This window comes from Peromyscus californicus, unplaced genomic scaffold (assembly GCF_007827085.1).
Source record: "Peromyscus californicus insignis strain IS unplaced genomic scaffold, ASM782708v3 Scaffold_9__1_contigs__length_137607984, whole genome shotgun sequence".
Lineage (NCBI taxonomy): Eukaryota > Metazoa > Chordata > Mammalia > Rodentia > Cricetidae > Peromyscus > Peromyscus californicus.
The window spans coordinates 130072404-130096909 of record NW_026294617.1 but is presented as its reverse complement, the minus strand read 5'-3'; the positions used below and the strand labels follow the sequence as shown (position 1 = coordinate 130096909).

Here is a 24506-nt window from a genome sequence, read left to right as displayed (position 1 = left end):
CTCGTGGTTTTCATAGAACAGGTGCACACATCACCGGTGGTTAACTCGCCACTTCCCATCCCCCATCACTTCTTGACCCATGTCCAACCAGCCAGCCATTTAAAACTAGCTGGTCAATAATGACGTAGTTAACAAGTACTAACCTTTAGTTTTGTGGTCTGACCCAACCCGTCATTTCCTTGGCTAGGTGAACAACATGAGTCACCTGTCCTTCAGGTCACTGTTATTACTTATTACTTAAGCATCACACATGTCGTTACTAGCCACCTTTATCATTCTCAGGACGTGTCTGCTCTCCCAGGGTTGTGTGAGATGTGCCTAATCCACAGCCTGCGCTTGCCTAACAGTGTGAACTCTTGTGGAACTTGTCTGCCAACGGGCCTCATGCTCTTGCAGAACTGCAGTTGTCTCTTGGCAGCTTGGTACCTCACTGTGGAGTTTGGCAAAGAGGAAGCTGGGTGTTGTGAGGGACCTAAGCACACACCCCCTGGGACAGAGGCAGAGCCTCTAGCTCAGAGGATGTGCACTGGTATAGAGTACTTCAATTGAGGATCCTAAAGGGACTTTTAAAATACGTACACTTTCAAGAGTAACATGGACACTCTCCCTTAACCACCAAACAGGCCAAGAAACATTCTCAGAAGCCCCACTCCCATGCCACACTGTCTCCTTGGGTCACATTCTTCTCCACAAGAACCAACCATAATCCCTGGCTCTTATGAGTCATCTATCTTTATGGTTTGATCACCTATGTACAGATCAATATAACCTAGCTTTGCTTTTGATCATCTCTATATGACCAGAATCCCCAGCACTGTGTAAACTGAATATGGATCTCTGTTACCCCAGCACTTGAGGGTGGGGGCAGGACCTTCTGTTACATAATGAGTTTGAGGCCAGCGTGGAATACGAGACTTTTGTCTTAAAAAAAAAAAGTGGAAAAGAGAAATGAAATTTAATAAATAAAAATATTGCTAGATATAGTTCTTTGGAGTGTTTAAACATGTAAAAATTGATTCCTAGCTGCAAAATTGCAATGACTGTAGGTAGGTAACAAGAATTAAAAAAAAAAAAATTGTTCCTCAAACAGCCCTCAGCAAAATTGTCTCCTGCACATCCATGCTCCCTACAGTGCTGTCCATAATCTTCAAGTGTGGGGTCAACTCAGAAGCCCATCAAAGGATTGGTAAATAAAGTGTAGTTTATTCAAGCATAAAAAGAAAAACATCACTTGTATGCAGGGAAATGAAAGAACTGGAGAGGTTAGGTAAATACTCAGAAAAAGCAAATGTTGTATGTTTTCTCTTGTATGCAGAATCAAGATTCTAAAAATAAGACATTAAAAAGGGGTTATTATTTGGAAGACAGAAGGGCCAGTGGGAGACAGGATGAGAGCAGAGAGAGTTATCTGTGATTGAGATATGCTATATGCAATTATGAAGACACCATGATGAAACCCATTATTCAGTACAATTAGCATATGGTAAAATCATCTGAAAAATGTGTCGACTGTGCCCAGAGCCTCTGGCAAGGGAGCTGGCAGCTTGGGCTGCTCACAGGGCCTCTTGCTTCAGCCAGCACACTACCACCCCAGCCAGCTGCAGGGATCATCAGCACCAGGCCTCTGCCTTCTGCTAATGAAACCACATGGCTTCAAGCCATCAGGACACCCTGCCTTCCTGCCACAATCCCCCCAACTCTTCTGGACTATTTCACCTTTTTAAAGTTATTTAAAAGTTTGGCCACAGCAGCCTTTGGAAACCTTCCTTTCTTAGAGCTCCACAGCCCAGAGGACACCATTAGCTACGGCTTCTGTTACCTGTCTGCTCATTGACCTATGTGCAGTTCCATCAAGGATGGCAGCTGGGCAGGTCAGCCCCTCTTTAGGCAGTAATGCCCCTCATCACTTTTCCTAAGGTAAGCAAGACTATGTCTAAGGAATGCTACCAGCATTTCTCTGGCCTCTATAGAGCTTCTGGTCATCAGGCCTCTGCCTTCTGAAGAAGAGCGTGTGTGTATAATCCCCAGTGGCTGGCTGATGTCCAGGAAATCTCCCTACCCCCATCTGTTGCTGACTTCCTCTACTGGTGTATCACCTGTCTTCAACAACTCTACCCTTAGTCTACCTGCACACTGTGGGTCCAGGCTTTGCTTTCTTCTCCATACCCCTGCTCCTGCACCCTCTAATCAGGGCTATATTCCCACCGTGCTCTAAGTGATTTAATGCATGGTAACACCAAAATGTCCACTGAGTTCTAACAATACTTTGAGCACAGCCCTGTTTGCTGTTTGGATGGACTTTCTGCTTTAGAGTACTTTTAGGTTCACAGATAAGAAGAGTTCCCAGATACCCCTTCTTCAAATACAATCACGTCAACTATCAACAGTCATCCGTTTGCCACAACAGATGAAACCTATACTCCTCACCCAAAGGCCACGGCTGACATCGATGCCTTGGTGTTATACATTGTATGTGTTTGGACCACTCTGTAATGTGAAGCAACTACACTGATTCCTCCTCCTTAACCCTCTCCCACCTGCTGTAACTGCTCCTTTCACTGTCATGGCTAGACTACACAGTATGTGCCCCTTTCAGACTGGCTTCTGCATGTAAATCTCATGTCTTTATTATAGCTCATTTCACTTTAGTGCTGAGTGACCACCACTGTTCGGAGGTCACTATTTACCTGTGTAAATACTAAGAGACAGCTTGGTAACTTGTCAGTTACCAAGTTTTGTCAGTCATGGAGGATGCTGTTGTAAACACGCACATGCAGGTTTGGGGTACTTGGGCTCAGTGCGGAATAAAGCTGCTGGAGGGGTAAAGGAAATGCAGTGCCTTTCAAGTGGCTGTACCATTGTTCACTCTTGTCAGCAATCAAGAAGAGTTCTGGTTGCTTCACATCCTAGGCAGCATTTGGTGTTTGGCACATTCTAATAAATGTGTAGCGATGTTCTTTCATTTTAATCTAGGGATATAACTGTATTTATTTTGGAGACTCTGTAGCCTTGGCAGGCTTAGAGCCCGATGTGGACCAGGCTGGTCTTGAACTCAGAGATCCCCCTCCTTGCATCCTGAGTGTTGCGACTAAATGTATGAGCCCCCACAAAGGCACTTTTGATTCAAGCGATCCTTTCCACTCCAGTCTCTGTGGGTTTAGGGGGTGGGCACTATGTTTTAAGTCTGCTGAGCAAAAGCACGTAATCTTGTTTCATTATTTTAAAAACTGGCATTTACAAGCAGGCCAGAGGGTTAACAACTCTCTCTTCCTTTCAAATACAGGTCAACGCAGAGGGAACACCTGATCAGGTTTTTCTTCAGCTCTGCACAGCTATTGACTCTGTTTTCTGAAGGAGAAAATACGCAACTGCTAAGGAAAGTAGAGACAGAAAAACATGAAATTCACCCCTTCATGAACACACTTCTCTTTGTCCTCACCATCCCAGCAGGCTGTTTCCTTCCCAGCTCAACTCGCGGGAGTTATCCGGAAGCCATGCATGGTATCTCTGGGACCTTCCACCTCTTTCTCCTGTAGACAACCATCCCCTTTGGTATGGTACACTTGTTTTTCTGTCACCAGGCTGTACCTCAGAGCAAAGTCAGGATGGGAAGAGCAGTGTGGGATCTGTTTGTGCTAGGTGTGCCCCAGGGCCAGCTGGAGTCTGATCCATCACACAGGGAGAACATATCTGTTTCCTTCTCACCCATTTGTTCCTCCCGGATATGGGTCCTTAGCATGGGGGCAAGCTTGGACACGTCATCCTGTACTGGCTCTGCTTCTCCAGTTCCACCCATGAAGGGTCCAGAGCTCTGGTGGAACCTTTAACTGCCCTGTGGTGCAGAGGCACCACACCAGTAGTACTTGACAGAAATGTTTCAAAATAAGACACTGTCCAGCTTCTCTAAGGGAAAACAACAGGGCAATCAGTACTATCCATTTTTGGGAAGCTACATGGAACAGTGTAATAAAAGCTAACACATCTGAGCAACTGTACAAGCCACTCTCCATGTGGTGGTACGTCTCAGCAATTCCATAAATTAATATCAGAGACCGGAAGTAACTAAAAAGTAGGAGAGGTGATTGTTACTTCACTCACTGGACAAAACCATCTTGTAGTTCTGATCTGAGATGACTACTCCCCGACATATTGCCAAGTCAAAAGAAAGGAACAGTATCCTAACCGTGCCGGGGACAGGCTCGTGTGTGGGTGTCCTGCGCTGTGTCCTGTGTCGCACGCTCTTCATGGGCTGCTCCCTGGGGAAACACTTGCATCACACCAGTGAAGTGTGGGTCTTTTGTGCTGAGCTGTTGGACTGAAGCTGCTGCCATCTTCTGAAATACCTGCATCTTGCACTCTATCACTACATAACACGCAGTTCGGTTTGCATGATTCTTTTCCTCAATGAGTGTGCAAATACAGAGATGTTTCCAGGACAGAACTGTATTTTTAAAATCATTTTTTCCTCAAAACAGTTATGTAGAAATGAAATAAATGGAAGCCAGGATAACTCTTTCTCTATTTATTTGTAACTCACATCACTCTGGAAAGCCTCTGAAAGCTTTCATCCAAACAGAAGCAAACACAGTCGAAGTTTAAATTATGATCCACTTATATGGTTTGAACTTTGGCCACAGACCAGATCTGAGCTATTACAGAGAAATTGTTAATATATTCATGATACATGGTCATTTTCATATTTCTTTTCCCCTAGCACTGGTTCCTAAACAGAAATGTCAGTGTGTGCTAGACAAGAAATTAAGTTTCTTTGGTTACAATTAGGCCTCTATTACCAGAAAGGGTGCATCATGTTCCCAAATTCACACAGCTGTCAACTGCTTACATTGCCCCAAGCTGTCACACTCTTGACAGGGGACATGAATATCTGAGCACAGATGGAAAGTGCTGCTACAGGGTAAACACTTTAACAAGTGACCCCACACAAAACACACACTGGCAAACACTATGCCCACAGCTCTGGGTGAGGAAACGAGGCAGCAGACGCACAGGCAAGCCAGCCCGGGGTTCCATAGGGTAGTTGGCAGCTACTCTGGAAAACTCCAACAGAAATCAGTACCTGGGAATGCAAATCAGTTTTCCAAAGAACAGCTAAAACACACATTGCTCTTGTGAATGGTTCCAAGTGACATCACTATGTTAAAGTCATAGGATTTTAAAACATGAAAGAACCTTAACACTTTCTGCCTAGTATGAGGTTGAACATGTACGTGGACAACTTCAGAACACAAATGTAAACTCCCTGGCTATGACCTATGTTCAAGGATATACCTGAACTGGTCCTGTGCCCTCCTTGACACCATCAACTGGACCCTCCCTCTCATACATCTGGCTCAAGCCACACTGCCTGTCTTCAAAGCTGCCCGAGCAAACCAAGTTCTTCACTGACTCTGGGCCCTTACCACTGTCAGCCTCTTGCCTTTCCCTACAGCTGATCCACACAGTTAGTTCCCATACGCCAAACTAATAATTACCCTTGCCAATGAAGCGTTTCTCAGCCCATTCAACCTAAAATGCCAATGCTCTTCACAGTCCTATTATTTTTCTTCAAATATTACTTTTATTTAATTTAGGGATATTTAAGTTTATTTGCATATTGTTGTCTTCTGTGTTAGTCTATAAGCTCCACAAAGGCCTGGATTTCCTATTGCAGGAGTCCCCCAACACATTTGTTATGCTGAGAACTAACAGGTTTTATTTCTCAGGGCCTTCCATTTTCCATTACATGCAGTTAATATCGTCCCTACAACTCAATCACAGGTACTCCACTTCCCCAACTGTGACTAAGACCCAAAATGTCACTGCAAACCTGAGAGTCACACCCACGATGAATGATCTGACTGGCTGAACTACAGCCTACAAGGTGGATGCAGAGGCTGTCCTCTAGGGCACGTCAAAGGACCTCCTGAGACTGGCTTTCGAAGAGTTACTGGCACCTCATGTACTGGGCCCCACTACCTTCTAAAGAAAGAAGAGTGCAACTTTCTAAAACACTGGGTCACATAACCAACAAATACTTGTAGAGAATCTGTTAAAATGTCAGAGCCTAGAGACACACACATGGACTGTGTTCTCAAGAAGCTCCATGTGACACACCTCTAGAAACCAATCCATTTCACAGGTACATAAGCCCTGCAAGCAAAGCAGTGGGTTTGGGTTTTCTCTGAGGTCCTATGAACAGCAGTAGTAACTCTTCCACGGAAAACCAAAGCCTTAGAGCTTACAAAGGACAATGCACTGGAGACGCTTGTTCCCTCCAGTGCACCCACAACAATGGGTTTAAACTTGGCTATCCACAGTAAGAACGTTCATTCTATCTCACAAGGCTGTCTGGGAAAGTTCACAAAACAAGACTTATCTATTACAGCGGTATGCCACTTTCTGCCAACCTTTAAAACTGTTCCTCATACCTCAGTCAACTGTGTTCTGTGATTCACTGTAAGTGAAAAGGAGAAGTCAAGGAACACTATGGGGCTGGGTGGGAGGCAATGGAGATGCATGTGTACTCCTGTGAGTCACAATGGAGGAGTACTCTGGTGCACTCTCCAGCCACACACAGGCCTCTCTCTCGTGTTCCGAATGCGGCCATGGCCCAGGTCTGTACTCAGGCATGGAAAACACAGAGTACCTGACAGTGGGGGTGTTCCTGCTTGGGAAACCAAGCCTAACACAGGGCTAAATCTTAAAGACAAATCTCATCACTTCACTAACAATACGACCCTTAGGTGAGGCCTTTCATTTCTTTCTGGCTAGGTCTCCCACAAAAACAGAGTCATCACTGAACCTGCCTCACTGGGTTGTGACTCCAATGAGCCGCCACACACTGGCTTTGGGCACAGTAAGTGCTGTACCAGCACTGCTATTGGTGCCTCTCCCTAACATCAGAGCAATGGTTTCTGGTGTGCAATTAGTAGCAAACACCTTGAGCATCATATGCCATGAGGTAAACCTGACCTACTGAGACACTTGACAACACTGCTTCTCAAGCACAACTCTCAGCTGGCTGTCGGCAGTCAGTATTCCTTATAGACAGATGGAATGTCTGCTCACCAAGAAGAGCACTGCCCACTTCTGCAAACCTCAAATAAACACAAGAAAGCATTCCCACCAAGCCACAGGGGTGATGTGCTTAGAGCGGAAAAATCCAAAATACATACATCTTCTGTTCAAACAGGAAAAAACCACATCACTACCTCGGTCTTAAAACTGTCTACTCTGCTGATGTTATTACAGCCCTATCACTCATATCCCCTTCTAAGGTGTGGGTCAAGCTTTATGGGATTTCTGGATAGATATGAACTGCTCTCAAAACCATCTGGCACTATTTCTGTACAGACGGATGGAAGGCAGTCCTCTGACATGTGCGCTGAACACACAGGAGATATAGAGACACCTATTTTAACTGTCTCTCCTTCACTAATGACTCAGAGATAAAAGCCTGTCAACTTTTCTTTCTGAGTACAATAGACTGCATCAATATGACCAGTGATACATAATCAATATATTATTTAAACTTCTCATTTCCATATTTAAAATTCTATATTTTTCTTAATTAAAAAATTCAGGGTAGATTTTAATACCTTGCCAAGTATTAAAAAGAATTAGTAAATAATGTTCCCTGAACTTAAAAACAGGAAAAACAATGTTAAAAACAAGACTAGTATAATACTTACTTAATCCACTATAGAACATACTGTCTTTTCCTAGTTGATAATTTTCGGAAATCACCTGTTTCTATACATGGGGACTTAATTTTGTCAGTATAAACTACTCGAGTAGAATTTCTAACTGATACTTAGGTTCCACATCTGGATATTAGTGAGCACCTCTGCTGTGCAGTGTTTCAGCACGCTGGGTGAGAACACTAACACCTCTAGCAGGTTGCAAGCTCACGCTCTTTTCCTTAATACATTCTTCACCCTTTATAAAGAACAGAAAGCAAATACAGATGAAAAACAGACTTTGAAGTGATAAATTCTAGTTTTAAAACTTGTTGAAAAAGGAAGCCACAACAAGCATTCTATAATATAAACAAACATATCCACATAGTTTATTTCTCACAGTTCTCCCGACAAATGAACATTATTCAAGAACATACTGTATACACAGATAAGAAACATACAAAACGTTTTAAATGATGCACAACAAAATCCAGCAGTATAAAAGAATGCGTGTGAACTCTTGCTCACTGTGCAGACTACATTTAATCACTCATTAAATAGTAATAAAAATACAATCTTTTATGGATCTTGTGCAGACTACAAAAGAGGGAAAAATTATCACCATATATATGATTTTATATTAGGCAGTTTTCTTTGACGAGTTGTACTGACAACCCCAAACACAGAGGCAGAAGGCTGTGTATTTTAAAGGGATTAATGTTGTGAATCAGACTTTACACAGTCACTACCACTGGCACTTTTCACCATAGTCTGTACACATCACATGATCATCTTATATAACATAACATTTAAAAAATATATCTGCGTGACAACTTCATGACATCCACACCCCATGAGCTGGTTACAGAAGCAAAGCACAGCTACCTCATGCCTTGCTCTTGGTAAGGACAGTTCATCGTGATTAAAAGTTAGGTATCAAACCGTTAAGCAGCTCCAGTCTACTAAAGGCCCTCAGTGACCACCGGACAGTGAGTTCTCTTAGAGTACACATCCTAGAAGCAAACACCATCATTGGTTAAAACTTCGTCTATAAGTCAGTTTCTGCGCTGACAACTATTTTCACAAAACTGAAAGCTACTGAACTGATTTAATAGAAATACTTTGTCTTTCACCATCATATTATGACTGAGGTCTTTGAAACCTTTGGAATTTACTCTCGCATGAATGCGTGTTCTCCATCCCATCTCACCCATTTAAGATCACCACCTACATGGCTTTAGAGTGGCGGTGAAAATTTCACCAGGGAAACTCTCAGCTCACCAGGAATGTTTAGCTGCTGATCTACAGCCACACGGTGCAGAGCTGTACTTGACGAGAACACTCGGGGAGCTCTCATGCTGTGAGTGTCCAAACTGCGCACACCATCAACAATGAGGCCATTGCTGTGTTGACGAGACTAGTGCTGACTCTCTCTTCCATGTCATCTGTTGGCTGGGAAGTAGTTGGGGTCAAGATAACTATAACTAGTGCCCTGGGACACACAGTAGTCTCTGTCTAAGAATGTCTCTGACTTATACACAGGTTCTAACTGGTGATCTTCCTTGTGAATATCTGTTTCATGTGGGCTGCAAGGAGAAAAGACAGAGACAGACTCATTATCACATGACTCCAGATGCACTCCAATCTACCTGTCACAAACTCTTCTCAGTTAAACTGACCCCTTGGAAAGCTCTAATAGAAAGCTGCTGAGATCTGATGTGATTAAAGGAAAATTTTAATTGCTTAGAATAAAATCTAAACCGTAAAAGAGTAGTTAGTTACACTCTGAAGAAGTTTGGAAGTAAGTTCACTGCTTGAGGTTCTTGTCCCCAAATAAAAAAACACTTACCACTCTGAACAAGAATCACAGAAATCCAAAGACATTTCTGGAGGACAATCCTGGCAGTGCCACCGGACACCCTGGATAGGCTCTACACCACAGTTATCACACTGCAACAGACGCAGAAAGGCAGAGTACTTGGCTATGTTTCTTTTCTATTAGGACATACCCTTTCCCCAAGCTGTAGAGAATATAACATACTGGCTTAATTTAGACACATTCCCAGTGAAGTAGATAAAGGTTTATCCATGCAAGATCAGATCACTGGTGGATGAGAAATAACCTATGTATAACCAAGAAGTTTTTAAGTCAATCACCTTCAACTTGGGCATTTTGCCAACCATCCACTTGAAACCAGTGTGTGACTGTGAACACCTGATTCACTCAAACAAGACCTAGAGCTGCCCAGGCATGTCCTGGTAGACACCGAGATGGCATCCAACTCCTCTCTGGACAGTCCCCAGACTGAACCCCTGAGAAGAAAGCCTATGAGGACAAGAAGAAAGGTACAGCTTGTTCTCCATAGGGTAATGCATTACAAGACCCCCTCAGTGCACCCTCAGGGTGGAATTTTGGAAATCAAAGTGTGGTGGTTTGAATGAGAATTGACTCTATAGGTTCACACATTTTAGTGCTTGGTCCCCAGTTGGTGCAACTGTTTGGGAAGGATTAGGAGGTGGGCTTTGAGTTTCAAAACCCAAGTCTACCCTAGTATCTTTCTGACCACTGCCCCCAGATCAGGATGTAAAGCTCGAAACTACTGCTCTGGTACCATACCTGTCTGATTCACCCTCTAAAACTATAAGCAAGCCCCCAGTTAAGTGCTTTCCTTTATAAGAGTTTCCTTTGTCATGGTGTCTCTTCACAGCACTAGAACAGTAACTAAGACATAGAGTAAATCTCATTTCTAGATTATCTGATGACACAATGCCCAACACGCCATGGCTGAAGACTCAGTTTCCTCTCCAAAAATCTAGAAGCCAATTAGGAAAATCTCTTAAGGATGAGTAAGGTCACTGAAGGGTCAAAAGGAAAGGGCTACTCCAAAGACCTGCAACAGTCACAGCATGCATCAACACATCTATATACACAGCCAACAGCAACACTACATTATGGCCTTGCTGAACTTCCTCCAACCTCACTAAGTGCGGCCACTTCTAATGGCTGCCGTCTATCTTCACAGTGCTCTCAGACAATTCAGGTAGGACACACTTTCATATACTCCTCACAGTCTCCAAGATGTTGCCCATCTCTATTCTTACCTTCTTCTAATCTAGTTCTCACACTACAGCCAGATTATCTCTGGCCCCACCTCACTTACATATTTTAACTGCATTAAAATACATGAATAAATTGCTTTACAATATTTAGTAACAGTGAATGATGAACTGTGAAGTTTAAACCGGATGCTTTTCTGAAAGTTAGCAAACCATTTTCTTGAAATGCAAATTTCCTGTTATTCTCTGTTCTAAAATCTTCCATTATTTAAACTCCTTAGAAAAAACCCCTGACTTCACATATCCACTGACTACTTTTATGTGCTCTTTAGGTATACTCAGCTATTTTATTTAACATCTCAAGGATTTGATTTTATTTTATTTTTAAGACAATCTCACTACATAGCCCTGAATGGCCTCAAACTCACAGAGATCCACCTGACTCTGCTCAGATGAAAACTGGGGAAGAAGGAACTGAGTCCAACTCTTTTCCCTCCCCAGCCTCTAGCATTCAGGAGAGCATCTGGAAAGTGTGCAATGAATGGATCCTCTATCAGCCTCCTGAAACTCAATGAGGCAACTCAACGGGAAACGGGAAGTATGTTCATGGATAGCTGGGACTAGGGGAGCAGCAGATGAACTTCATCCCAGTTTACTGCACATGATAAGACAACTGTGTGTTCTCTTCTCCACACAGAACAGAGACTGTAACACCCACAACTTTGCATGTATGCATAAAAGAATTACCAAGAAACTTACTACCCTTTCCCTGAATGAATGCTTATCGATTTCAGAGTTGAAAGAGTGAATACCCCTATTCACTCTTTTAAAAATTAGATCGAGTTGCTCACCTTAAAGCCCACATGTTGCACAAACCCACTTTCTGCTTGCATTTGCTGAAGTTTCTGCTTTTTTAACTTTTTAAACTGTAATAGTTCTTTATATTCAGGTAAACTCCTATACATGACAGGAATGCTTTCCTCATCCTGTTAAAAAGGACAAAATATAAAAGTGTTAGTGTGATAATTAAAATGGACTAGGTGTAAGAAACACAACACTAATACTTTTCTACTGACATTCTCACTTTTAAGACTCAGACAATGACTACCACTGTGTTTTGGTATGTGCGCTTACCAATGCAACCGGACTCTGGCAGCCGGGCTGCACTAACCTCCATCTCTGCTGCCCAGCACTGGGCTGCACGGCATGCCATCAGGCCCAGTTGTTCACACTGGTGTGGGATCCAAAGTCAGGTCCTCGTGCTTATGCACCAAGCACTTGACACAGGAGCCGTCTCTCTCATTAAGTGCTATTCCAAGGCTGAACTACACTGCCTCACCACGTGAGGAGATACGCTGTGATGGCACCTCTGTCACACAATGACGAAAACCCAATGTCACCAGGCCTACTTCAGAAGCTCCATGGTAGCCTTCCCTAGTCTGTAGTAATTTCCTTTTTCTAGCCTAATAAATTTCACATTTACCTCTGTAAACATGGTATCATTTTTTTTAAACAAGCAAACCAATCTCTGCCCTTGTTTTATATTCTGTATTTGCAATGACTGACTAAAAACAGTATATTTTTTCACTCAAGGAGATGAACAGAGTTACACTGACTATTTAGAAAACAGTGTGGATTATATAAATACTTCAAGACGCTCATAAAACACCTTAGGAATCAGAGCACACAGATTTTGCATGGTGCTTTTGAATGAAATTGCTGGTCAGTTTCAGGGTTGGAGGAATCATTGCTGGATTTTACACCCTGTGGTTCAAAGACCATTCATTAACGCGGGGCAATGCTAAGCCCCTCAGTGTCCAGTCCTTTGTTGTGATCTCTCTGCTCTCTATGTCCGCTCCACTACAGTGACTTCCCTCCAGTCTTTCCCTGGTTCCCACTCTAACAGCTACACACTGGACCTTGTCTTCAACTAGTGTGGTCTGCTCCAAACATCAGCCGCAAGCCTCTCTCACTGCTCCTTTCCATCTCTCTTGCTGGCTCACCTCAAACTGGTTTTCAAAAGCCTACTGAGATTTCTACTCATTATCCTGCTTTTGTATTTTCCTAATCTTGCCCTGCTACCGAGGATCCTTTGCAATTGAATATCTGATCCCATGACCACTAGTTTCCTAAATATACCCTCAAGCCACTGCCCCGGGTTCCATTAACTCAATCCCGGACCAGATAGAAATCCCCCCTCCTTCACCCTTCTGTCATGGTAAGTACCATTAACTACTGTGTGTATCTCACATCCAGGAAACGGATGCTGATAGAAATTGTAACAACTATCCCAGATCATACAATTAATTAGTGAAATTAATGAGTGGATGACTTGAACCCTTACTTTCCTAATATATCCAGCTGCCTAAGACAGAAGTCTTAAGTTTTCTCGTGCACGTCACATTTTCTCAAATCTGTCATCTGGTATCCATTCCCACCATCCCTTTAAACTTTCTGCAGCTTCCTCTGTAAGTGCCAAGGTCTTCAGCTAGAGAAAAGAGTCTTCAGTCTCACACTGCACTACAGCCTCTTTCCTCCATCTCACAGTCTGCACGTTTGGTACAGGTATTTTCCTTCCAAACAGCTGTTCACTCTGCAGATGGGTAAATCAATAGCCACAGAAAGACCTACAGTGAGGGAAGCCGCCTGTGTGCTTCCACTTGGTCACATCTGTACAGACAGGGAACGATGGTGGGCACTAGGAGCTGGGAGGAGCGTGGAGACGCTGTCTGCCTCAGTACCAGGAAGTGGGGTGGGGAGGATTTTGGAATCTGTACAGTAACACTAATGACTTATTAACACTACTCAACTGTGTACTCAATAGCGTTCTGAGTTACCATATTTCAATTTTACTTAAAAAGGGCTAATTTCAATAAGGCTGAGGTTAAGGAGTAGATTATGCACATGTAATTTCTTTAGCTGCTGTGTCTTTGGAAAGAGAAACCTACACATGTTACCACCAGAAGATTCATAAATACACATTTTAAAACAGCTATGTAGATCAGAAGGGCAAGGTAATACATGCTTGCAATTCTAGCTCTGAGGATGCTGAGGCAGGAGGATTATCATTTTAAGACTTTCCTAGGCTATACAGAGAGATAAGAAATCAAATCTAATTTAATTTACTACATTGTCAACTTAAAAATAATTTTTTTTTGGTACTGGGAAATGAATCAAGGACCTTGCACATACTCCCCAAATGATGACCACTGAATGCTCGTTTTAAATGTTCTGCCCGACCCCTCCTCACATGGCTGCCCTGTAGTCACTCTCTCAGGGCTCCCTCTTAAGTGACTATGGACACTCCCTTTACGCCTCTGACGCATTTTAACAACTGCTTACTGATGTGATCAGTTAACAAGCCCAAGATAGAAAAACAAAGACATATGTATGTTCACAGTTTCTAGCACAATCCCTTACATAACACATTTAGGTAAACAGTTCGTCAGATGAATCATTCTATCACAAAGTACAAAATCACAGATAAAAGATGTACCTCAAGACTCAGCACGTGTATTTCCAGAAGACAAGTTCAAAGGGAAAAACAACTCAACAATACAACCACTACCTGGTTATTTAAGAGACAGAACAAAGTTTCTTGCTAACTTTCCATTAAAATCTCCTGTCATGATTCTATGCAATCAGAGTATTGTGACACATTCCCCAAGCAAGGAATCAACCCTTTCCCAGGAAATTCACAACAGGAACAAGTCAAATGACACAGAGGGACGCAGCGGACATATCCACATTGTGGCACATCTGTGCACAAACCACCCAGCTTTCAGTGTAAGCAGTAAGGGCAAAGAAAATGAAGGGGGTTCTTCACCCCCACCCCAATTTACTGCCATTCTCTGGATCCAAACAAACACGTCTAGACCACCCCAAGTTTGTGAGTACAGATCGAGCTGGGAGAGTGCTTGCCTAATGTGCACAGGGCCCTGAGCACGTTTGTACACACGTCGTGAAATGACTAAGGCAACTAGAGACTCCATTACACGAAGAGTTAGCTCCTCAAAAACCTGAGCTTGAGCTGGGCGGTGGTGGCGCACGCCTTTAATCCCAGCACTCGGGAGGCAGAGGCAGGCGGATCTCTGTGGGTTCGAGGCCAGCCTGGTCTACAGAGTGAGTTCCAGGACAGGCACCAAAACTACACAGAGAAACCCTGTCTCAAAAAACCCAAAAAACAAACAACAACAACAACAAAAAAAAAAAAACCCTGAGCTTGGTGTCTGGAACTCCCTCCAAACAATCTGAAGTGGAGCTGAGGGGGAAGACACGTAAACCAGACTACTGCCAGGTGACAATTATTACAGCTGAGTGACAGAATGTGGGTTCTCTGGGCTGTTCTCACTACTTAAGCATATGTTGAATTTTTTTTCATGAAAAGCAGAGCATATTAACTTTACATTTGACTTGTTGTTGAAAAGAGGATACATCAGCAATCTCTGAAGAGAAGGACTAATCAGAAAATCATGTACTCTCATGATGCACAGTCATCTCTATAGAAACAGGTAACTAACTTACTGATGCCTCCTCCGCAGCAGTATTCATGCGGCCGTGAAAACAGGACCGGTCATCATCTTCATCCATATATACTGGTGGCTCATGTGATGTCATGAAAGTGGAAGGTTTAAAGAGGTGCTTATTAAGGGGGTGCTGTCGTCTGCTTGTTGAAGACTACGTGAGAAAATATGTCTTATTGCAACAGTGAAAAAGTACAAAAACACGCATGCACTGAACTCTTATGATCGCCTTATACTGAAAATCAGAGAATAAAATGGCCTAAGTCAGATTAGTAACTGTCCAGTGAGAGAGAAGTTGCCAGAATATTTGAGTGTTGAAAAACAATCACCTAACAGTATCACTGAGCCCTCACAACATCCCTACAAAGTCATCTTTAGAGATGAAGAACAGGCATGAGGAGGCTGAGTTTTGTGGTGAGGGCAGTGTAGCTAGATGATGGCAGAGTTGGTGCAGACACCACTCATGACCAGAACGCACCCCAGGCGTGAAGAACCACTGGGGAGCCATCATCTCAACCATTTCAAACTCTCCCAGGGCCAGGACCATTATGACTGTGGCTACACTAGACCTCCAGAGCCACAGTGTCTGTGAACTTACAACAGACTACACACATTAATAAAATCAATTCAGAAAAATTAACTAAGGGGTTGGGGATATAGCTCAGTGGCTGAGCACTTGCCTAGCATAAATAAAGCCCTGGGAATGACCCACAGCACTGGCAGTGGGGGGGATAATAACCATGAAAAGTATAGCTGTTAGTCTGAACACTGGTGTGCAAGGTTCCAGCATTCCAAGGCTATAAGAGCTGTATATACCATTAGTACTTAAAACAATTAACAAATTAAAACAAGCTTGAAAAGCTTGGTTAAAAACAACTTCAAAAACCCATGGGGCTGGAGAGATGGTTCAAGTGTTAAGGGTACTTAATGCTCTTACAGAGTGTTTGAGTTTGATTCCCAGAACCCACACAGGTGGCTCACAACCTCCTAAAATTCCAGCTCTGGGAGAACCCAATGCTCTGGCCTCTGTAGACACCAGTATTCATGTCCACATACCCACATACAGACATATAATTTAAAAAAGTAAAATAAATCTTAAACTAGCATCCACCAGGAAGGTAATGTTCACTTCCTTTATGTGAAGAGGGAATTCAATGAGCTTCAACTAAGGTCTGCTCGTCTCTGCTCCTTACCTTTTTAGAGTATATATATAAGTTAGGTGTTCGGCCTGGAACTGGAATGCCGGCTTTAGTTAGCTTTATGAAATACTTCTGTACACGACTGGCAACCTAAGGAAACATAACAGTTCTTTTAATATAATGAAATGATGTGATATTTGTGAAGTTTAAAATGATAACAATCAAATCAAAAAATAACTTTTAAAAGGTCAAAGACATCTGTATTTTAAAATCTTGACAAAATCATTTCAAGTAAATTTAAATTTGTGTGATTTCAAAGCTACACCCTTATTTTCACGGGTGAACACTGGTGAGCACAGCAGGAAGCCCATCTATTGGTAATACAGATGGGCGTGAGGAAGCTGCTGGGTTCATGTTCAGAAGACACCAGGATGACATTAATGCGATGCCACAAACCCACTGGCGCAGTCTAAGCAAAAAGACAGTGTCAGCACACTCACTGTACACGTTTTAATGTTTTGCACTGATGCAAAGCAGGGTGACTTATGCTGATCAATTTAAAACCTCCACACACCAGAGCTAGCAACGGTAGCCACTGTGCCAGCATGACTGCAGAACTGTCCCTAAAAAGCCTTTACAGGCACAGCCTGCTGCAGCCCTTGCCATCACCTGCTTGGCTGTCCGGTTGCCCAGCTCATCTGCAATCTTCTGCCACCGCCGAGACTCGACCTCTTCAGGAGGGTACTTCAGGAGAAGCTGTTCAAGTTTTTTCTGCACCAAACCCAAGACCGAGTTTTAAGTAAAAAATGTATTCCAATTAAAATACTGGATTTCTAAATAAATGCATTCATATTTTATTCAAGGCACAGTGCTGCTTTCCCAACTCTGGAGCTCACATTATTAGAGATTCTCAAAGGAGAAAACAGTTCTAGTTAGGAACTTCAGATGCCACAGGCAAATGAGATCAGCGAGAACACCTGTGAAGCCCTCCTCCAGGCTTTTCAGTCACTTCAGTGACAAAGCAGTACAAGCAAACAGAAGAGAAACACATCGAGGAGGTACACATCTGAGTGACCGCAGCTCCCCAGCTATATTTGCCCCAAATGTGCAGAGGATCCCTGCTGCAGCATTAACAGAACCATGTCAGTTCACTGGGTTTACAATATCAAGAGTCTTTCCTCTTGTGTGTGATCTGTCATTCACACATCTGACTGGATACTAAAACTCAGCTTCTAACACTCACACAAACCCTAAAGATACACAACCAAACTTATTACATAAGCTCACACTCAATTACAGCTGGGGCAAAACCAGCCTTCAGCACAGGCAATCTGGGTTCTCAGCTCCCTGACAACAGAAATTAAAACACAATTTGAAGGATCTTTGCTTGTCTTGAGGCTTTTCTCTCAAATCTGCTTTTAAGAATATCCACCCATTTCTAGCATCCTTCCCAACCCAGGGTTTTTCTTTAAGAATTATCCTTAAACAGTTCATACACCTTCAAAATCCAAAATTCTTAAAGTATGCAAAAAGGTGTATAAAAGTAAGTATTTTAAACTCATGATTACAAGGAACTGCAGGGCAACAGCAAACACCTGCCTGGTGGTGCTAATTCTACTAGCAACAGTTTAGACTGTCTTTTAACTCAAACAAGCAAGACGTATGCATCACCTGTTCCTCAACAGTCCACAGCTGGTTGAATGTTTCAGGTTTGGTGTCATCACACAGGCGACCTCTTATCATCTGCATATATAAAAAAAGGCTTCTGATAAATGGAAAACATCAAGTATATAACCAAAGAGCACACAAGGAATGTTTTAGAATTTCCAAAATACCTTTGCATATTTTTTAATATATACATCACCTATTTGCTGATTAAATGTTTTTTTCATATTCTTGTATTTCATTTTGTTTTAAACACTTAACAATCCTCATATACATAAATGATAGCAAATCATCTTTAGAAACAAGAAAAGTGGGTTCAAAACTGAAAAGTAACAAGTCCTACAGAGACAAGGCCACATCTGAAATCCTGATCATACTCCACAGTGCCACTGTACGAGGCACAGTACCCACAATGCCCATTTAAAATCCAGAGAGACCCTACAATGTGACCAATACCAACTCCATTTTATAAGAGGCTGCAACCTGAAGACTGGAACACACACAACTAAAGTGTCACATCTAGCAGTTTGGACGCAGATTTAGGTTTCTGGTTACCTTGAAAGTTTATGGTCCTATTATTTTTCAGTAAATGACTCATTTTAAGAACACAAATCAACAAAATGTTAAATATTTTTATGCTACTCAGATATTCCACACTAATTACCTGAGGACGGTTATGGGAGCCTTCTGGACCATCACTCAAAGGCAGCATGGAGTAAGAAAGGGACTCTCCATCCTTCTTAGGGTCTAAAGGACTTTTCGGTCTAGCAGGCAAGCCTACTAAAAATAAAATCATACAAAGAATTATTCAAGCAAGACACTGCAAGTCATTTTCCTCATTCAATTCTTACCATGTAACTTCTTACCTTTATCAAAAACTAACTTAACTCTCCTAGTATGTCTTTTGCGATTTTTAAATTCTCTTTCAAAGTTCCCAAGGCTGTTGGTATACTGGTCCCACACAATCTCAGGCAACTGAACAACTCTCTGTGGGTATGGAAGCCCTATATCGGCCTGGGAAAAAAGACAAAATAAAAATATCAGAGTGCCAATCTACATTTAATTCAAGAAGATAATAGGTAAAATAAAAATGCAAGTGGCACACTGTAAACTCTACGCCTAGGGTGCTAAACACGAACTACACAGAGACACTGTGCTGCATCCGCAGCAACTCCACACATAAACACCAAACACTGTCAGCTCTAGTAACAAGCATACCTACCGCGTGCGCTAAATGCAGCAGATGAGACTCTGAGACATATGCATTTGGACATTTAGCCTCAAGTTTGTGGCTTATTGGTAACATAATAAAAAATGAATCCATAATCTATAAGTCTCTGCCACATATAAAACTTATGACAATTTTTCTTTCTGGCAGTGTTGGGCCTTGTACAAAACAGCACATCCTGCACCATAGCTACATCCCTTGCTCCAAATTATGACATCTTAAAAAATGAAACTTCTAAATTAAATCTAGGACAAGAAGTCTTTCTAAGCAACATAAACCTTGCCTCTTTATTGAGTATCTGGATTTAATCTTTGTAAAAAGTTAAGATGTTCAATAACACATCTGTTTCTGAATTTAAACAAAATTCTAAATTAAACCTGAAAATGAAAAACAAGCAAACAGTCAACTGCATATAAATCTAGTAAGTGTGCCTAAGTGCATGATTTTGCTTACCAGAACACAAATGAGACTGAAGTTAATACATTTATTATTTCTTTCTCTAACAGTTTTAATTTAATCTGCCAAAAATTGCCATTTTAAAAACAATGTCTTTGTGTTCAAGCAAACTGTTTAATAATGATAAAAGGAGATTTTTTTCATTTATTTATTATAAGGTTTTAGGTTTTTGTTGTTTAGGGTTGTTTTTAATTTTTTAAACAGTGTCTCTTGTAGCACAGGATGACCTCAAATTTGATCGGTAGGTTTGAGGATGACCTTCTACTCAGGAGCCTCATTTTTCAGGCAAGTTTTGGGATCCTAAATTTGCCCCACCATGCTGGACCAAGGGGAACCTTATTTAACGGAGAAGGTACAATACAGCTCTAACAACCAGTTTTTAATAAGCCAATATGCAGACTATGTATGTATATGAAATGCAGGTTTTCTGAAAGCAGAGAAAGGAAAGGCACACTGACAACATCTCACCGTCACTTCGAGTCCATCACAAAGAGAGGCCCTCCTCACAGATTCTGTTTAATGTTTTCACACAACACTGACACCGAGGCTTTCAAGCATACTAAGCAAGGTTCAGCGGTAGTAGAGCACTCGCTTGCACAAGGTCTGGTTCTATCTCTAGTACCAGAGAACAACACCCCCACAATGTGTTTGTGTGTATACATCTTGATCAATTGGGTATATTTGAACAGCTCACTGTTAAACATTAAGTTTGCTTCAAATATAAAAGAAAACTAGTTAGTTTCACACTAAGGGGGAAAAAGCCTTTTTTAAAATTAAATGAAATTTAGAGTTTCTCTTCATGGATTTGGTTATGCCTTAAGCATGTGTAGAATAAATTTTTGTATTGTCTCTATAAACATTTGCTTTTTCTCTCAGTAGCAAATGTGACCCAAACAAAAGCAGTTAATAATTAATAAATCCTCTGCACCAGGCCTCAGAGTCCCACTAACCCTGAGTCCTGGAGGAGGAGGAGGAGGAGGAGGAGGAGGAGGAGGAGGAGGAGGAAGTGATGGTGGAAAACAGATGAAGAGTGAGCAGAACAGCTCTTGTCCAAACAATACGAGCTCAGTTCTCTTCATCTGGGCAAACTGCACTGTGTGTTGGATAGGGAAAGAAGATGGTGCTGCCTTCACAGTAACATGATTAATCTGGAAGAGGCTCGTGTGGAATTAAATACTCTCAAAGCACAGGCAGATTCACAGAAAAAGAAACAATTATCTTAAATTACCAAGTATACTCCAATAAATGTTTAAAAGTACTAAAGTAAATTTTTTTGGTACCTTCTTCTGAAGTTTTTCCACAAATCCAATAGGATTTTTGAGTGCTTCTCTCTGGTGTCTGCCTAAACTTTCCAGGTCTTGGACTGCTTGAGAACGCTGAGCCTCAAGAACAGCAATGGTCTGTAGCAGTCTCTGGTAACTGGAGACAAAGAGAGCGATCTCACTGGAGTTTTCTACTAACAACAACCAATAAAAACTCAGTTCAAGTTATCATCTACTATATATGAAGTCACACAGTCTTTTTAAAGTTACCTGAAAGAGTTTAGTAAAACATATTACTGGGAATAAATGAGGTCTTCCTGAGTTACGAAGTACCTAGTCAGAAAACATCAGTTAGAGAAAGCAAAGCCTCCTTTCCCATCTTAGACCTTCTCATTCTTGAACCTTGAATGAGTTCAGAAAACAAGAAAGCATTCTGACGTTCCAGCAACCAAAGTTTTAAGAAACTCCTTAATAAAAGAACTAAAATCACATAATTTCACACACAGAGACGAGCCCCCAAATCCAGCCCTCTAGCTCTACTTTGCAGGAACAGAATGTCTAAGGCACGTTTTCTTCCCAAAGCCACAAAGACAGTGCCCCATAGTCTGATGTGGTAGTGGGTCACATGGTTCTTATCTGCTCTATCCTCCTCCTCACCCACATTTCTCCAGCATTCAAGACAAAGGCAAATGCTGAAGGTCTTTTTTATTTCCCTACCTGCAAAGGCTCTTTTAAAATAGCTAACATCCATTTCATCCACATAATCAATTTACTTGTTGGCATCCTGGAATCTAATTACACTAGAGATACATTTATTAACTAGTTCATTTGCATTCAGTGTCTTTTTTTTGCTAGCACTGTCCTGAGTCTGGAAAGTCAGGTTTTACACATAAATACACATAGAAATGCAGTAACCCCAAATCCTTGGGTGCTCAGAAGCTTTTCACAGAAATAATTAAAAAGTCACTTGAAATTCACTTTAAAGAAGCTGTGTCCTTAAAGTATCAACTGAGCAGTTTTCCTTTATGGTCCAAATATATTTGTTTCTCAGTAGACTGCAACTCCTAACGGAAAATATATCTGTTTAGTTTACCTTTCTTTATTTAGTCAAGGTATAGTGCACTTCCCAGCATATAGATGCTCAATAAATATTTCTTGAATAAATAACTGTCTGTTTTGTCCAATCAGAAGCATAGTAAGTCTTATAAGTTAGAAGCCAGCGAAGCACCAGAAACATCCCAACAATTCAACCCCAAGACTCATCACCGAGCTGATGCTTCAAACATCTTATTTCTGTTTAACATGATGACACAGTGAACATTAACACAGAACTGTATGGGTATGTACATAGTTGAGGCCCGCTTAGGATACAGGCTGGGGTGGGGTGGGGTGGGGAGACAATGAAAGCATAACTTCCCAACTCCAATTTTGCTTCCTTAATGCAGGCAAAGTGACTAAAAGGCACAGAATGAGCATGGAAAACATCAGTGACATCAAGTCTTCTGCCCCAATCCAAACCACTCTCAGATTAGTCAGAGATCTCGCCAGCTGGGAGGGACGACACTGTCGATCCCTGGATCCATTGGAATGACACCCAGTCTGACACAATCTATTTCCAGTCTCACCCACAGCTTTCTCCACATTCAAAAGCAAAATGAACAAGTCAGTTCACGAATGAATCCAAGGTAAGACTGGGTTGCCCATAATTCCAATCATTGTTTGCTAAGAAACAAGGCCCTCTCTTAAAAGCTCTAGCAATTACCAAAATACATTAGACATGGAGCTTAGGTATAACCAGGGCGCTACAATAATGGGAGAGAAAGAAACAGAACTAGGTGTGCAGGAAAACAGCACTGACCATCTTCCTAGAGACCGAAGCAGGCATGTAGCTGAGGATTGATTGATCACAGTGGTCCACCTACTTTTTAGTGTTTGAAATTGTCCAAACTGATTTTTTTTTTTAAAAAAAAGAAAGAAGGCTGAGTATGATGGAGTACATCTTTAATCCCAGCAATTGAGAGACAGAGGTAGGTGGACCTCTTGAGTTTGAGGGCAACATGGTCTACATAGTGAGTTACAGGCCAGCTGGAGCTACCTAGTGAGATTCCCGTCTCAAAAAAGGAAAAAGGAAAGGAGAGGAAAGAGGAAGGAGGAAAGAGGGGAGGGGGGAGGAGAGAGGAAGGGGAAGGGGAGGGGAGGGGGAAGGGAGGAGAGGGGAAAGGAGAAAGGAGAAAGGAAGGAAAGGAGGAAGGAAGGGAGAGGGAGGGAGGAAGGGAAGTGGGGGGAGAGAGAGAGCGGGAGGGATGAACAAACTGTGTCTTTGATCCAAAGTAACACAGTAAGTGACACTGTATAGTGGTCCTGTTCAGATCACACCTGCCAATGCATTCAGCTCTGCTTAGCGGATGACAAGTCTGTGAACAGACAAGATAGATGAGCAACTATGTAATAACAAACAGTAATAAAGGCCAAATGTGACAGCTTATACCTTCACGGGGATAAGGCAGAAGGATGGGAAATCTGAGGGCAGCCTAGTCTACAGACTAAGACCCTGTTTGAAAATACAAACAACAACAAAAACATAAGAAGGTCTAACATTGTGTATACTCTATGCTGAGCACTGCTGTATTTTAAATTTCATAAACTTGAAACAGGTATCATCTGTTATTCAAGGCATACTACGAAGAAAACTCTTGCTTCAAACAGAAGATGACAGAACAGTATCTATTTATCACAGATACTCATCCAAACATTTAAAGAAAACACAAATACAAAAACAAATCCTGAAACTCCACAGAACCAATAAAACACTTTTCGCTTTAGCTATTCCCTTAACCTCCTAAGAAACAGAGTAACTTGTGAAAACGGCACGGGCTTCCTATGTCATGTGGAAAGTCACAGCTTTCCAACAGGTCCGCTGTGCACTGATTTCTGTAAGAACTCTGCCCAGTTCTCCAGCTGATCTTCAGGTGATAGTGACAGTGAGTTTACCTGCAGCAAAGCGCTCTCCATCTCACTTTACGGGTAACACCCACATGGTATCTGACTACAGTACCTATACCTAAGTTATTTTCACTACCTTTTATGTTCATAAAAGTTAGTTTATGAACATAAATAGTCTATGAACAAAACAGTCTACAAGTAAAAATCATGATGTCTAAAAGAGAATACACTGAAGCAGCTTGCTTTACTTTTTTTTTTTTTTTTTTTTTTTGGTTTTTCGAGACAGGGTTTCTCTGTGCAGCTTTGCGCCTTTCCTGGGACTCACTTGGTAGCCCAGGCTGGCCTCGAACTCACAGAGATCCGCCTGGCTCTGCCTCCCAAGAGCTGGGATTAAAGGCGTGCGCCACCACCGCCCGGCAAGCTTGCTTTACTTTTACTAGGCAGCAATACTGCATGTACAGCCACCATTGGAGAGGATTAGATAGATAGGAGAGAAGGAGGGTGGAAAATCTTGCTTTTCAGTGCATCAGCATGTTTTTCTAGGGGCCAGGTTT

General features: G+C 42.0%; 2 protein-coding genes across 7 annotated transcripts in view; one reads left to right on the top strand and one right to left on the bottom strand.

The window, feature by feature from the left end:
- The window catches only part of Ak5 (adenylate kinase 5), a 193731-nt gene extending 189221 nt beyond the window's left edge, over nt 1-4510 (top strand). For 2 of the 3 annotated variants that reach the window (XM_052730986.1, XM_052730984.1), the window contains 2 exons: nt 1776-1917; nt 3284-4510. In XM_052730986.1, the coding sequence (XP_052586946.1) occupies nt 1776-1916 (141 nt within the window). In that variant the 3' untranslated portion in view covers nt 1917; nt 3284-4510. The remainder of the gene's footprint in view (nt 1-1775; nt 1918-3283) is intronic. The other variant, XM_052730985.1, reaches the window with a different exon arrangement.
- Zzz3 (zinc finger ZZ-type containing 3) overlaps nt 4508-24506 on the bottom strand; it is a 71454-nt gene continuing 51455 nt past the window's right edge. For 3 of the 4 annotated variants that reach the window (XM_052730974.1, XM_052730977.1, XM_052730975.1), the window contains 10 exons: nt 21028-21166; nt 18930-19077; nt 18728-18843; nt 18070-18141; nt 17068-17169; nt 16453-16548; nt 15261-15413; nt 11588-11722; nt 9529-9629; nt 4508-9265 (listed from right to left, as the gene is read on the bottom strand). In XM_052730974.1, coding sequence (XP_052586934.1) covers nt 9121-9265; nt 9529-9629; nt 11588-11722; nt 15261-15413; nt 16453-16548; nt 17068-17169; nt 18070-18141; nt 18728-18843; nt 18930-19077; nt 21028-21166 — 1207 coding nt within the window. In that variant the 3' untranslated portion in view covers nt 4508-9120. The remainder of the gene's footprint in view (nt 9266-9528; nt 9630-11587; nt 11723-15260; nt 15414-16452; nt 16549-17067; nt 17170-18069; nt 18142-18727; nt 18844-18929; nt 19078-21027; nt 21167-24506) is intronic. The other variant, XM_052730976.1, reaches the window with a different exon arrangement.